The sequence below is a fragment of the Neopsephotus bourkii genome, unplaced genomic scaffold (assembly GCF_033783945.1).
Source record: "Neopsephotus bourkii isolate Nb327-2 ecotype Australia unplaced genomic scaffold, CSIRO-AGI_Nbou_v1 NB_274, whole genome shotgun sequence".
NCBI lineage: Eukaryota > Metazoa > Chordata > Aves > Psittaciformes > Psittacidae > Neopsephotus > Neopsephotus bourkii.
Genome location: NW_026900783.1, coordinates 1,580,001 through 1,592,500, shown reverse-complemented (window position 1 = coordinate 1,592,500; position 12,500 = coordinate 1,580,001). Strand labels below are relative to the sequence as shown.

The window sequence follows — 12,500 nt, the reverse complement described above, 5'->3', positions numbered from 1 at the left end:
CTTAATCATTTGTAATAGCCATATTTGCCCTGACATACAATTTGCTATATCAAGCCAGTTTTTCCTTGCTCACCAGTGTTCTGCTGCTTGGCCTTTGCTTTATAAAACATTTAATAGTTTGCTTTAAATACATCAACATGCTGATATATGATTGCCCTTTGTATGCCTCCTCAAGAAATCATGCACTTTCCTCCTATTGTGCTTTGCATGGTTTGTCATTGGTGAAGAGATCTCATGTTGGGAAAGAAGGGGTATTAAGGTCTTGATTTTCTGTCTTGTACAAGCAGCTACTCCGTGCATAAAGGCCATCAGTCCTAGTGAAGGCTGGACTACTGGTGGGGCTACTGTCATCATAATCGGAGACAACTTCTTTGATGGCTTACAAGTCGTATTTGGAACTATGTTGGTCTGGAGTGAGGTAAGCTATCTAAATTGGTGGGCTTTGAACTGTAACATTTTTCCATGAATGATTTTAACAAGCTGTCAATAGGTTATTGACATGAGGTATCAGGAGATTTTGTTTCACGGTGCCTTTTTAACCATGAATTCACATGTGACAATCGACTACACAGCAAGAAATGTACTTGAGGCACATCATGGCCCTCTAGTGGAAGACTTGCTGTAGGAGGTCTCCCAGTACAATTGGACAATTAGTGTTAAAATTACTAGAAGTAGCCTTAAGGAGACATATGGAGGCAATTTTCATATGAATGATGCCCTGTGGCCTTTCCTGCAAACGAAACCTGAGGATCATTTACAGAGCTTTTTCTTAAGAAAACTTGTAGAACCCATATCTTCCAACCTGACAGCAAGAAGGGAGAACTTTGAGACAACGAGTCCGATTGAAAGTCATTTTTGTAACTATGCAAACAGGCTGGCATCAGTCTTATCAGTGCCATCTTGATTTAAGGTATGTTTTCTGTACGATTCTTATAGCTGATAACACCCCACGCCATCAGAGTTCAAACACCACCACGGCACATTCCAGGAGTTGTTGAAGTAACTCTGTCCTACAAATCCAAACAGTTCTGCAAAGGTGCTCCCGGCCGGTTCGTCTACACTGGTAAGTGTATGGTTTCCTTAATGCTTTTGGGATAATAACTCCCATGTCTTAATGATACACAGGCAGTGCAAAGCAGGAACATTACAATGCTCTTAAAAAATAGGCTGTGTCTTGCAGGAAATGTATCTGGTGGTAGCCGGACCTCAAAATACCTGCTTGTATGGGCACCCAGAAGCTCTGGTGTCTCTCAAAGCCTCTTGGGTCTTATATATCTCCACGTCTCATGAGACCAAGCTCTCTCACAAGATGCCTGTTACTTCCTGTTTTCATTTTTGGCCAGAAATAGATTAACAATGGCATTTCCTACTCTGCTCCCGCCAGAAAAAGGAGTTAAGAAGTATTCAGTGATGAAAAATATTTCTCAGACTATCTATCCAAACTTCTTGAACTTCCCTAAAGGTTCACTTGGAGTTTTAGGCACCGGTTCAAGTAGCTGGTTTTGGATCCAGATAACTTTATCCAACCTTATTCACAATCTGGCTCTAAAACCTCTTTCAGACCTGAAACTTGGGACACAAACTCACAAGCTTGGGAATGATTTATTTGTGCCAATCCTGTTTGATTTTAATTTACAAGAGCACAAGAAAAAGTCAGAACTTTGTGGTTTCCAGTGGTTTTAATATGAAAATTCTTACTTTGGGATGAAGTATTGCTGGCTTTTTATATAAAATGCGTATTACAGCTTTTTCTGGCATTTAAGAATGAATTTGACTGAGGTGCTGGGAGAGAAAAGGGAGAAACAGCAATTTAATTTACTGTTCTTTTGGATGAGGATTATAGGTAATAAATTTGATCTGATGAATCAATCTCTCATTTGAAAACAAAGAGCCTTTAACTGTTTACTCGACAGACTGTAGGGATTCAGGGAGAATTCTTGCTGCTTATTGGGTAGATAATGCAGATTGCAGATGATGTGCAGATGATGTGCATTTTGATGAATATTTTCCCACTAGACTGCAACTGTTTCTATCTATTAATTCAGATCTAATGGGAAAAGTGTGTTCCTGGGTAGTTTTAAGCTAGGACTTTTCAAACAGTTAACATATTGTGGATATGTTTTTGACTGCCTAAGATCTATCAGTGAAATGAACTTTCAGAGTGAAGGTAGCATCTGATATTGCTATCTTCCGTCTATCCCTTGAGCAAACCCAACACTTGCATTCACACTGGAGTGCCTCAATTCTGGCTGACAAGGGAGACAATATTGACATTTTCTCGATCTTTCTGATTGTTTTTTGTTATCAGAGGTACCAAACAGGGTGGTAGTGACCCTTTTGGTGCTAACAACATATGTTGAAAGCCAACACTGTTTTGTAGTCTATTGCTAAGGTAGTGACTGCGAGTGGGGCTGCATGTGCTCATGGTTACAGGCTAAAAAAGGCTGTTATGGGCGTAGTCCAAGCAAAGCTACAGCATCATGACAAGTATGACCGGCTAGGATAAGTGTTCAGCAAAATAAAAGATGAATGAATTAAAGGCCTCAGACTAAGTTCCAGATAGTTTAGCTGTTGTGAGGTGGTGCAGGTCCATTGCACACAGGGAAGCGCTGAAGATTTGAACCAGATGATGGTCTGGCTCGGTGCAGAGGAATTCTGAATTGCTCCATAGTAATGTCTTTAACTGATTTCTCAGGTGGGGATTTTGCAAATTTGGCAATTTTTTTTCTGGTTTTGAACTTCTTTCTCATGTGTAAATACAAATATATATGCAATTAAGGAAAAGACATTTGTTTCTTCTTTCGGGGGGGGGGGGTCATCTTTTGTCTTTATTGCTAAGTAAAGGTATTGAGAACAGTGAGAGTGACAGGAGATTTTCCCGCTGGAAAAAAATTGTAATAAAATACATTGCTAACAACACTTTAGTGGGATATATATATTTAAAACATATTTTGAGGGAAAGACAAGCCTATATCCCAGCAATAAGAGAATAAAAAGATAACGCCCTTGTCTGCCTCACCAAGAAACTTCTCCCTGCTCTGCTTTATCCTGAAGTGATAGGAGGACTGAGATAGTCTTTGGAAATTACAGCTGCCATTGACAGCGGAGCCAAGCCTGACTGTATTTCAGAAAATGAAAATGATGTAGTCCTAGAGGAGGGAGGGGCTGAATCCCCAGGGCATCTGTTTCCCATCAGTGTCCCACCATGCTTGCAGCCCGGCTTGGCACTCTAACATTTAACCTTCCCAGCATGAGGTAGACCATAGGGCAACAAGGCTGCCGAATAATGAAACAAGAGTGTAGTGTGGTGTACAAAGCCTTTGTGAGCAGAGAAGTTGAGACATTAAATGATCAGGGTGCAGAGATACGAAAGTTCCAGATTTTTCTCAAAAGCCCCTATTAGTCTCACACAGAAGCAGGAGCGCGCCGGCTCTCAGCAGGCAGAGGCAAGGCCTTTCCCCATCTATCCATGCCTTTTTGCCCGCTGCTTTCAACTATTATAAAGATACAATTACCTTGGGAGATTGTGGCAGTTCAGTTGATTAGCACGGTGAATTAAAAGAATGAGTCACAAATGACATGTCCAGCTCTTCTCTACTAGTCCTTTGTATTCCCAGTGTACCTCACCCCTGTTGTAAGAAGGTCAAAAATTAGAGAGAGATAACAATTTTCAAGCAGCTAGCACTTAGGAGCAGAATTAACAATCATTCTGTATGTAATTGCCAGTTAATAGTAAATTGCCTTCTAGACTGTAAAATGCAATATAAACTGGTGGGCACCTAAAATTAAATTAATGAGGTATTTGCTGCATTTAAAAGTGAATAGTGCAAATTAATAACTGGGTACAATACTTGTTTTAATATATATTGACCAGTGCATCATTTGCTTGTTTAATAATCATTTTTAAAGGGCTACCTGAAAAATACTCAATGTCTGAGCAAATGGAGTGGTTTGTGCAGGTTGTAGCTGTAATTTTGCTGCTGAAGTCTTCCAGGTTTCTAAATTAAATATCAGAGATTATTTTTTTAATTAGAATATAAGCACTGCGGTGTTATTTGATTATGGCAAATTGTGATTTGTATGCTTCTAAATGAAATTATGTTACAGATAAAACTGCACCTTTACACACATATTTTAAGCTCTAGATTCTGTTGGTTTACTTGAAGATGAGTGGCAGTGCTGTATTTACAGTATGTTGGTGCCACTGCCTCACTGTTTTCTCCAAGTGCCTATTTTACATAATGATTCCCTAGCAAATAAAGTATAGTCAGACCCTGTGTATATTAAAATAGTTCCAAAGAAAGCCAGTTGGCACTCAGAACTTTTAGATGCTGGCAGCTTGCACTGTGCTGTTTCTGCTGCACACCCTTGTTTTGATAACTTCCTTTGCTCAGTGAAAGAAATGACCCAAATTGTCAGGAGACAACAGATCATTTGCAGGAGTCTGTACCCCGTTGCCGTACAAGGTATTGGCATTCGATTGCAAACATGTCCAAAGCAGACGTCGAGAAAGCGTGAATGTTGAATACATGGAACCATTCCCAGGTCTGCAATGCATTTGCTAGATGTGAACATAAAAATGATTATTTTGCACAAAGACTCGCATTCAATTTTAAGCTTATGAAACCATTACTCAACCAGTAAGTGCTCCCAGTTTGTGTTCCTTCTGATAGGGTATTTGTGTAGGAGGAGTATGGCTGGGCTCTAAGGCTGGCACGGCACCAAAGGGGGGAAGCCCTCTTTAGTCACTACATTGTCCATACTTGCTGCTTTGGCTGGGCTCTGCCTCGGTGCAGAGACCTCTGCTTTGGCTGTGTTCCTTGCTCAGCCCCCACTCCACTTCCCCCTGTGAAAGATCTCATGTTCCTCAAGTATTTTCGAGATCTTTTGTGTGCATTCAAATGTGATTCTGTCAATGGTGCTGTTACACTGTTTAGAGTCAATAGCTCCCTTCCATCACAGCCAACACAAACTAGCTGTCTCATAGGTCAGTGCTCTTTAAACAAATTACTTGTATCCACAGAGCAAATGATTGTTAATTGCCTCCCACAAATCATACTATTTTTACTATGCTAAACTACATGCGAATGCCTTAGTTAAATTTAAATCACCTGATTAGTCCTTGTACATATTCAATTATTGCTTCAAAGAATGAAATCTGGTGACTTTGCAAAACCAGTGCTAAAAATATATATAACAGATACAGGATTTTATTGGAAAACCTTGAAAAAAAACGGAACAGCTACATTCATTTTAATGAAATCCTCAGCATTTCTCATTCACATATATTGCATTTCCTTTTTTTTTTTTTCCCTTTTCTAAGTGCTGTTGTCCTGAAGCAACTTGCAGTCCCTGTTATTACAGTATTGGTTATTTATTGATCAGACCTCGTGTCAGTATCAGTTGTTAGCAAGCTGAAAAAAATCAAGATAGAACAAATATTCTTGCCCTTTCTTCAAGATGGGTCTCTCTAAGTCAGTCAAAGTTAGCATCGCAGAGCCAAAGGCAGGAAGTACCTCTGTTAACATGTTAAACTGCTTTATTGGGCTAGTGTAAAATGTGCTTTTCTTACAACAATAATGTCACAGGGAAGGAGATTCTGGCTAACTGTCTTTTCTTATAAAGAAGGTTTTTCAGCATGTCACACATTTTTAATTAATAGGGCAATGCTAAACATACAGAAGTGATTTAGTAGCATCAAGTCCATAGCATGTTGGATAATGTATATCATATAATAGCTCTTTTTTAAACAGTAGCAATTCCAGGTTTATCAGGGTCATTGTTGTCCCCTTTCTTTTCTGTCTCAAAGGAGGCCAGAAGAATGAGACATACCATTTGTGCTATTGCACAAGTAGACTATTTGTCCTAATCAGTGACACCCATTTACTAGAATTGCTTAAAATGAACTATACCTCATACAGAAATCGCACATTTAGAGTGTTCCATTCATCATCTGAAAATTGAGGGCCAGTAAACTTTTCTGTTCCTCCAGCGGGATCATAGACATGCATCAAAATGTTAAAAAATGATTGGTGAGAGAGAACTGTCACCCATTTATCAAGGAAAAGGAACATTATTTGCTAATTTCCCAACCAAGGCAGTGACAGGGTGCTTCGTCTTTAGACCCATGGTGACCAACATGGCCTTTTTGTTATTAGTACAAGTCAAGCGCTTTTTGGCTGTTGCTAACAAGACACATTTGTCTATCATCAGAGAGTGCTTTATTTTTTTCCATGTAGCTGTGACCAAAGTCTGCTCCCAGTGCCATGAGTGGCTGCACCTCGCCAGGTCGTGGTAGCACCCAGTGACGGCAGGGCTGATAAATCACAAAGTTTCCGTGTCAAGGTGAAGGTATTGACTCTGCTGTGCCCAATCTGACAAAATGTAGTGCTGAAGAGATTGCAATTCATCTTAAAAAGAGGACAAAAGGGTCATCTTGGCTTCATGTAATAATCAGGAAAATTTGAGTGCTGAATAAGACCTTTACCTTGTTTTCTGTGAGAAGGGAAAAAAACCACTTTCCTCCTTTTTTTCTGCATGCTACAGTTAAACAGTAAAATCAGCTTCCTGGATATTAACGTGTCTAATTCTATTGTTATTTCTATAAATTTAAGTTTATGGCTATTTTTTATTACTGTAGCCTGATTGTAACACTTGGGCTAAAAACTCCTCAAAGTTTCAAATCAAAATAAAAAGGTGGAAGGAGAGGAAATAAGATATTTCAATGAAAATGTACGTCTTGTTCTCATATCATGAAAACAAGACAGCAAATGATCTAGGTTGCATTGGAGGATATCCAGCTGAATGTCTGGTTTTGCCTAGTTCCTTCTACACATGGTACATGCCAACACCAGTACCCCCATTAAATTAATCCATACCCTCATCAAAGTGCTGCTGAGCCGAAAAGAAACATGTTCACTGGCTTCATGGCCTTTGCATTGAGTCCAGCATAATGTGGGAATAAGGAAAACACTGTGAAGCTCAGGGTTTATAAGAATAATGAATTTATTGTATTTTGGAACTTCTTATATTGCTGTGTATGAGGTTGCTACCGCTATGTTAAAAAGCTTGGTAGTGTTTTCATGTCAAATCTTAGTTGTTGGGAAGTTTCCATCTAATAGACACAGCTACTTAGCCCAGGTGTTTTCATGGAATGTCCACTATTATTTATATTTTAGAATGATTTCTAAGACATTGTCTATTATGTAGCTTCTAATGTTACCAAAATTATTATAAATCCATTTTGGAAGCTTATGGAACATGGATATTTCCACAAGAGGGGTTAGTCAATGTAGTTGTTACTCAGAGGCTGAATATAAATTGCTGTAGATAACTATTGATTTTTAAATACACAAACTTTGTTGATACCCCACGAAGTTGCATGATTACAAAAGCTCTGTGGTAGATCTGGTGTGCCCCATCTGATGTTTGTTGAAGGTCGGTTGATGCCTATCTCTGGTGCAGGCTGCCAGTTGGGAATAATCCGTGCTCCTTGTCATGGTTGTCCATTGCCTGGATGCCCATCACTGGATGTGCAAGTGAAGGAAGCTGATGGAAGGGTGCAGATAGCTATAGTAGCAATCCATGCTTTCTGAATTCTATTTTTTATCCCAGTCTTTTATAAGCTTGGAAGCTGCAGTCTAGGACTGGATGTATTTGTATTTTGAATTACAGTTTCCAACATACACAAATATTAAGGTGGGGTGAAAAAAGGGACATTTTTTGGACACAGTCTTGAGAACATCTCCTTAAATATGCCAATATGACCCATTAGAAGACCTTTTTGGTTTTAATTTTTTTGAGGTACCTCAGTAAAACCCTTCAGCATTTTCAGTTTTCCCAAGCTAAATAATTTTTATTTTGTAAATAATTTTATATAAAATAAAAGACTTTTATTCTGTACCACATAAATATTTTAAAATTGCCACTGAAAATGTTAAATTGTCATTGAAAACAAAATGAATAGTTTAGTTGATACAATTCTTAGCTACTTATGTTGGTCGAATACTAACAACATGGGCTTTCTAGTTTTAAAGTTGCAACATCCACTGTGCTTAAGCATTTACTAAAGCTTTTTTATAGACTCATCGAATTCAATTAGTTATTTGAGGGTTTCTTTCCCAGTATCCACGTGTAAGACAGAGATTTCCCAACACTAAGATATACTTTTGTTTCAAATGCTTATGTGACAAAGGAATACTGTTGTAAAAGCTATGTTAGACCATATTGAGGAGGTGATTATAAATCCTATTTGTTTAAAGATTGGATTAAAATATTACAGTATTATGTTCTTATGTGGGGTGATTGCTAGCAAATATAAATGAAGTTGTGCAGAATACCATCTTTTACAGACATTTGCTGAAGCATCATAGTTTCATATGGTTCTGAGATGGATAAGTACCTTGGAAAAGCTAAGCTGGTGAGACAGGCAAGTGATCTGATTTTCCATTTGCTGTGGGCAAGCATCATTTTCACTTGGAATTCCTGTATTTTGGAAGAATTGTAGCACTTATTTATGCTCCCTCCTGTATTAACAGCACAGAGGCTCCTCTGGGTTTCTATGGCAGCTGGTGCACATCAGCTCCATCAGCTCTTTGGGAAGGGGTGAGTGCAGCACCTTATAATCCATCTGTGTGGCACAGGGCTGGTGCTTTCAGCCTTGAGGGGAATTTCTGTGCTGGCAGGCTCCGGCAGCAGAATTCCAGCATAATTCTCTAAAGTACATGTGTGGGAGCAAGAGGAAGGAGATGGATCCATACAGACCCATCTGTAAGGAGGTATTTATTCAGCTGTGAGGCCTAGCAGAGGAATAAACTCCCAAATAATGCCACAGATATAAAACCGGACGCAAGCCCAGTTTATTTAAGTAAAAAAGGTCTTCATTAATGAAGTACCTTGAAGTATTACATAGCTGAAAAGTGATGTTTTTCTTCTTTGATGTAGTTTCACAGTAGTGAAACCGTTTACCAAATCAACAATATGCCGTGGTATTTTTGGGGTAGAATATGTTGCTGTTTTCATAAAATGCCATGTTTTATTACAGTTACCTATGTAATAGACTGTGGTAATTCCTTGGAATGATTAGAGTGTTTATAGTTTGATGTTGTACAGGTTTCCCTCTTGTAATCTCCACTGAAACACTGCAAAGTCCCTCCTTTGCAATGCTCCAGGCTAATGGTTGATAAGATCATAGAATCATAGGATGGCTTTGTTGGAAGGGACATTAAAGCTCACCCAGCTCCAACCCCTGCCACAGGCAGGGACCCCTTCCACTGGAGCAGCTTGCTCCAAGCCCCTGTGTCCAACCTGGCCTTGAGCACTGCCAGGGATGGGGCAGCCACAGCTTCTCTGGGCACCCTGTGCCAGCGCCTCAGCACCCTCACAGGGAAGAGCTTCTGCCTAAGAGCTCAGCTCAGTCTCCCCTCGGGCAGGTTCAAGCCATTCCCCTTGGCCTGTCCCTACAGGCCCTTGTCCCAAGCCCCTCTCCAGGTTTCCTGCAGCCCCTTTAGGCACTGGAGCTGCTCTCAGGTCTCCCCATAGCGCAGCAGAGGGGCAGGATCCCCTCCCTGAGCTGCTGCTCACACCCTGGGGGTGCACCCAGCACACGGAGGGGTTCTGGCTTCAAGCACTCACTGAAACCAGGTCATGGGGAGCTTCTCCTCACCCAACACCCTCAAGTCCTTCTCCTCAGGCTGCTTCTTACCAGTGGCACCCTTGGTTTCTTATGATGTGCTCATTCTTGGTTTCTTATGATGTGCTCATATGAGCTCATTCTTATGATGTGCTCATGGTTTCTTATGATGTGCTCATTTAGCACAACTTAAACATGATGTGTTTAAGTTGTGGTAAATCTGCAGATATTTTATAAGGCAAACTTCTTAGATTGAAACATGTGATGTGCACTGTTATGGTGACTCAGTTAACTGACAAACCAAGTATACTGTAGGTGGATTTACTTTAAGTGGTTTTCATTCACTACTTCATACTTCAGCTTTTAAATTAGTATTTCCAATCAAGCACCACTGATTCTAAATGTCTGTAACAGCAGCAGAGTGATGTCTGTACAATACAGTAGGTTGGGTTGATGGCTTAGCATGGCCATGTCCCAGGTGAGGTTCACTCCTCCCCATAAACCCCATTGTTTTGCTCTCTGGGGTTAGATGCATGGTCCATCTACCCAGGTTTCTATCCAGTGGCCTTGGGGGATGCTATAGGGGAGCATATACAAGCAGAGGGTGCATGTATTGTGTATTGCCTGCCCTGCTGCATTCTTTACTCATTCTCTGATCAGAGAGCTGGGGAGATGACAGGCACTGGGCAGGTGGGGGCAAGGGTGTGGAGCTTGCACCACAGCTGGGTGCTCCTCACACAACTGTGCCAAACCTCTTGCTGAAATTTTGGCACCTCTGTTTGAGATGGGTTGCTTGGTATATCAGGGTCAAAGGACCCAAAACACTGCTCCTTCTAACCAGGTTGCTCAAGGTTGGATGGGGCTTGCAGCAACTTGGTCTAGTGGAAGGCATCCCTGCCTGTGGCAGGGGTTGGAATTGGATGAGCTTTAAGGTCCTTTCCAACACAAACCGTTCTATGATTCTGTCATTCTGACTTCCCCTTCCACTGCCTCCTCAAGTTGCTACTGTGCTGGTTCCTACAGCTGCCTTATGAGTCACACAGAGCACACAGTCCTTGTGCTCTGGACACTTCTCAAATTCAGGCCTGAGGTAGTGATCAGATTCAGGGCAATGAAGCTGGGGCAGCACTGTGCTAGGAAAGCTTCAGTATTGGCCCAGTTCTGTAGAACTACCAGAGTTTTCATGCATAGAACAAACTTTGCTTCCTACAGGGCTCACCATGTTGCACACAAGAGCTCTTGGGAGGGGGTCAGCATGGATGCCCATGCTTCTTCACCTCCATGGTGTGCTGCACAGCTAGGGTGTGCACCTGAGCTTGCTCAAACTGCCCCAGTCAACACAATGCCTTTTCACTTCCACTTCCCATTCTTTCTCTCCTTCTCCTTCTCCTTCTCCTTCTCCTTCTCCTTCTCCTTCTCCTTCTCCTTCTCCTTCTCCTTCTCCTTCTCCTTCTCCTTCTCCTCTTTCTCCTTCTCCTTCTCCTTCTCCTTCTCTTCTCCTTCTCCTTCTCTTCTCCTTCTCCTTCTCTTCTCCTTCTCCTTCTCCTTTCCTTCTCTTTCTCGTTCTTTCTCATTCTCCTTCTTCTCTTTCTCAGTCTTCCTCTCCTACCCTTCCACCTCTCTCTGTCCCTCTCCATTTCTCCCTGCCTCTCCTTCATTCATTCATTTACAATAGATCTGTAGTTATTATGATGGTAAAGACTTTTTTGGCAAACATGAGAGCCTGAAACACTACCATTCTCAGTAAGAGTGCCAATGCAGGCATCTTTGCAGAATCCAGTCATGAAGATAATAGTGCTTCGCTTGTGTCTGAGTGTCACCTACCAAAAGTTGTGCCAAAGAGCCTAAGTCCTATGGTGGGACAACCTGGAGAGGCTGGATGGTCCCTCAGCATTGGCTGGGGGTGGTGGGAAGACTGGAGCCCCCCATTAAGTGCTTCTTGTCAGCCTCTGGTACCCCTCCTGCAGTGAGGATGCACCAGCCCTGCTGAGCCTCCACACCCCCAAGGATGCTGAAACGGGCCTTTTGAAGGTTAGAGGGTAGATTATTAGACATATGGTGTATCTAAACCTTAATTTGCTACGCATTTGTGCAATCACAGAATGGTTTGGAAAGGTCCTTAAAGCTCATCCAGTTCCAAGCTCTGGCATGGGCAGGGACACCTACTAGAGCAGTTTGCTTCAAGCCCCATCCAACCTGGCCTTGAACACTGTGAGAGATGGGGCATCCACAATGAGGTGGATGCAGAAGATGCATATTCTTTGTTTCTTTGATAATTATCTGGCCCCACATCCTTGCTTTCTTGCTTCCTTGTTCTTCTGTTCCTTCTTTTGTTCCTGGAGTTGGTTTGGTAAGTGACTGGAACTGGCCAGGAAACATTTTCCCTTATTTCTTCTCCCAGCTCACTTTTTAGTACAATGTCGGTTCTGCTGGAGGTGTTCTGACCTACTCTACAAAAGACTGTGAAAGGGACAGACTGTTTTTGAATGGAATAAATTGACATTTGTCTTCAAAGATGTAAAAGCCACAAATGAGTCTTCTTGTTTCTCTGATGCTCAATATGCTCTTTTCATATTTCTTTGGAAACTTGCATGTGATTTCATGTTCCCCACAGGAGCTAACCCTCCCTGGGGCTGGGGCACGTGCTCCATGTAGTGTTCCTTGGTTGGGGGCTGGATCAGGGGCTCCAGTTTCATCAAGACTATAAAAAGCCATAATCAAAAGCATTCTTTGCCATATGTAAACAGAAGAGTTTGAACGTAATCCAGCTGTTGTCAGCAAGGGTATTCATTGTGACAAGACAATGGGGCTGTCCCCTTCTCTGTGGGCAGTGTCGCATCCCGGTGCCGTTATTCCCTGCAGGTTCTCC

General features: G+C 41.5%; 1 protein-coding gene across 14 annotated transcripts in view; it reads left to right on the top strand.

The window, feature by feature from the left end:
* Positions 1–12,500, top strand: part of EBF3 (EBF transcription factor 3) — a 120,781-nt gene that overhangs the window by 84,358 nt on the left and 23,923 nt on the right. For all 14 annotated transcript variants that reach the window (XR_009724481.1, XR_009724483.1, XR_009724480.1 and 11 more), the window contains exons 9-10: positions 288–418; positions 937–1,063. Coding sequence is in view for 8 of the 14 variants with exons in the window: in XM_061346761.1 (XP_061202745.1) it covers positions 288–418; positions 937–1,063 (258 nt within the window). In the remaining 6 variants the exon portion in view is untranslated. The remainder of the gene's footprint in view (positions 1–287; positions 419–936; positions 1,064–12,500) is intronic.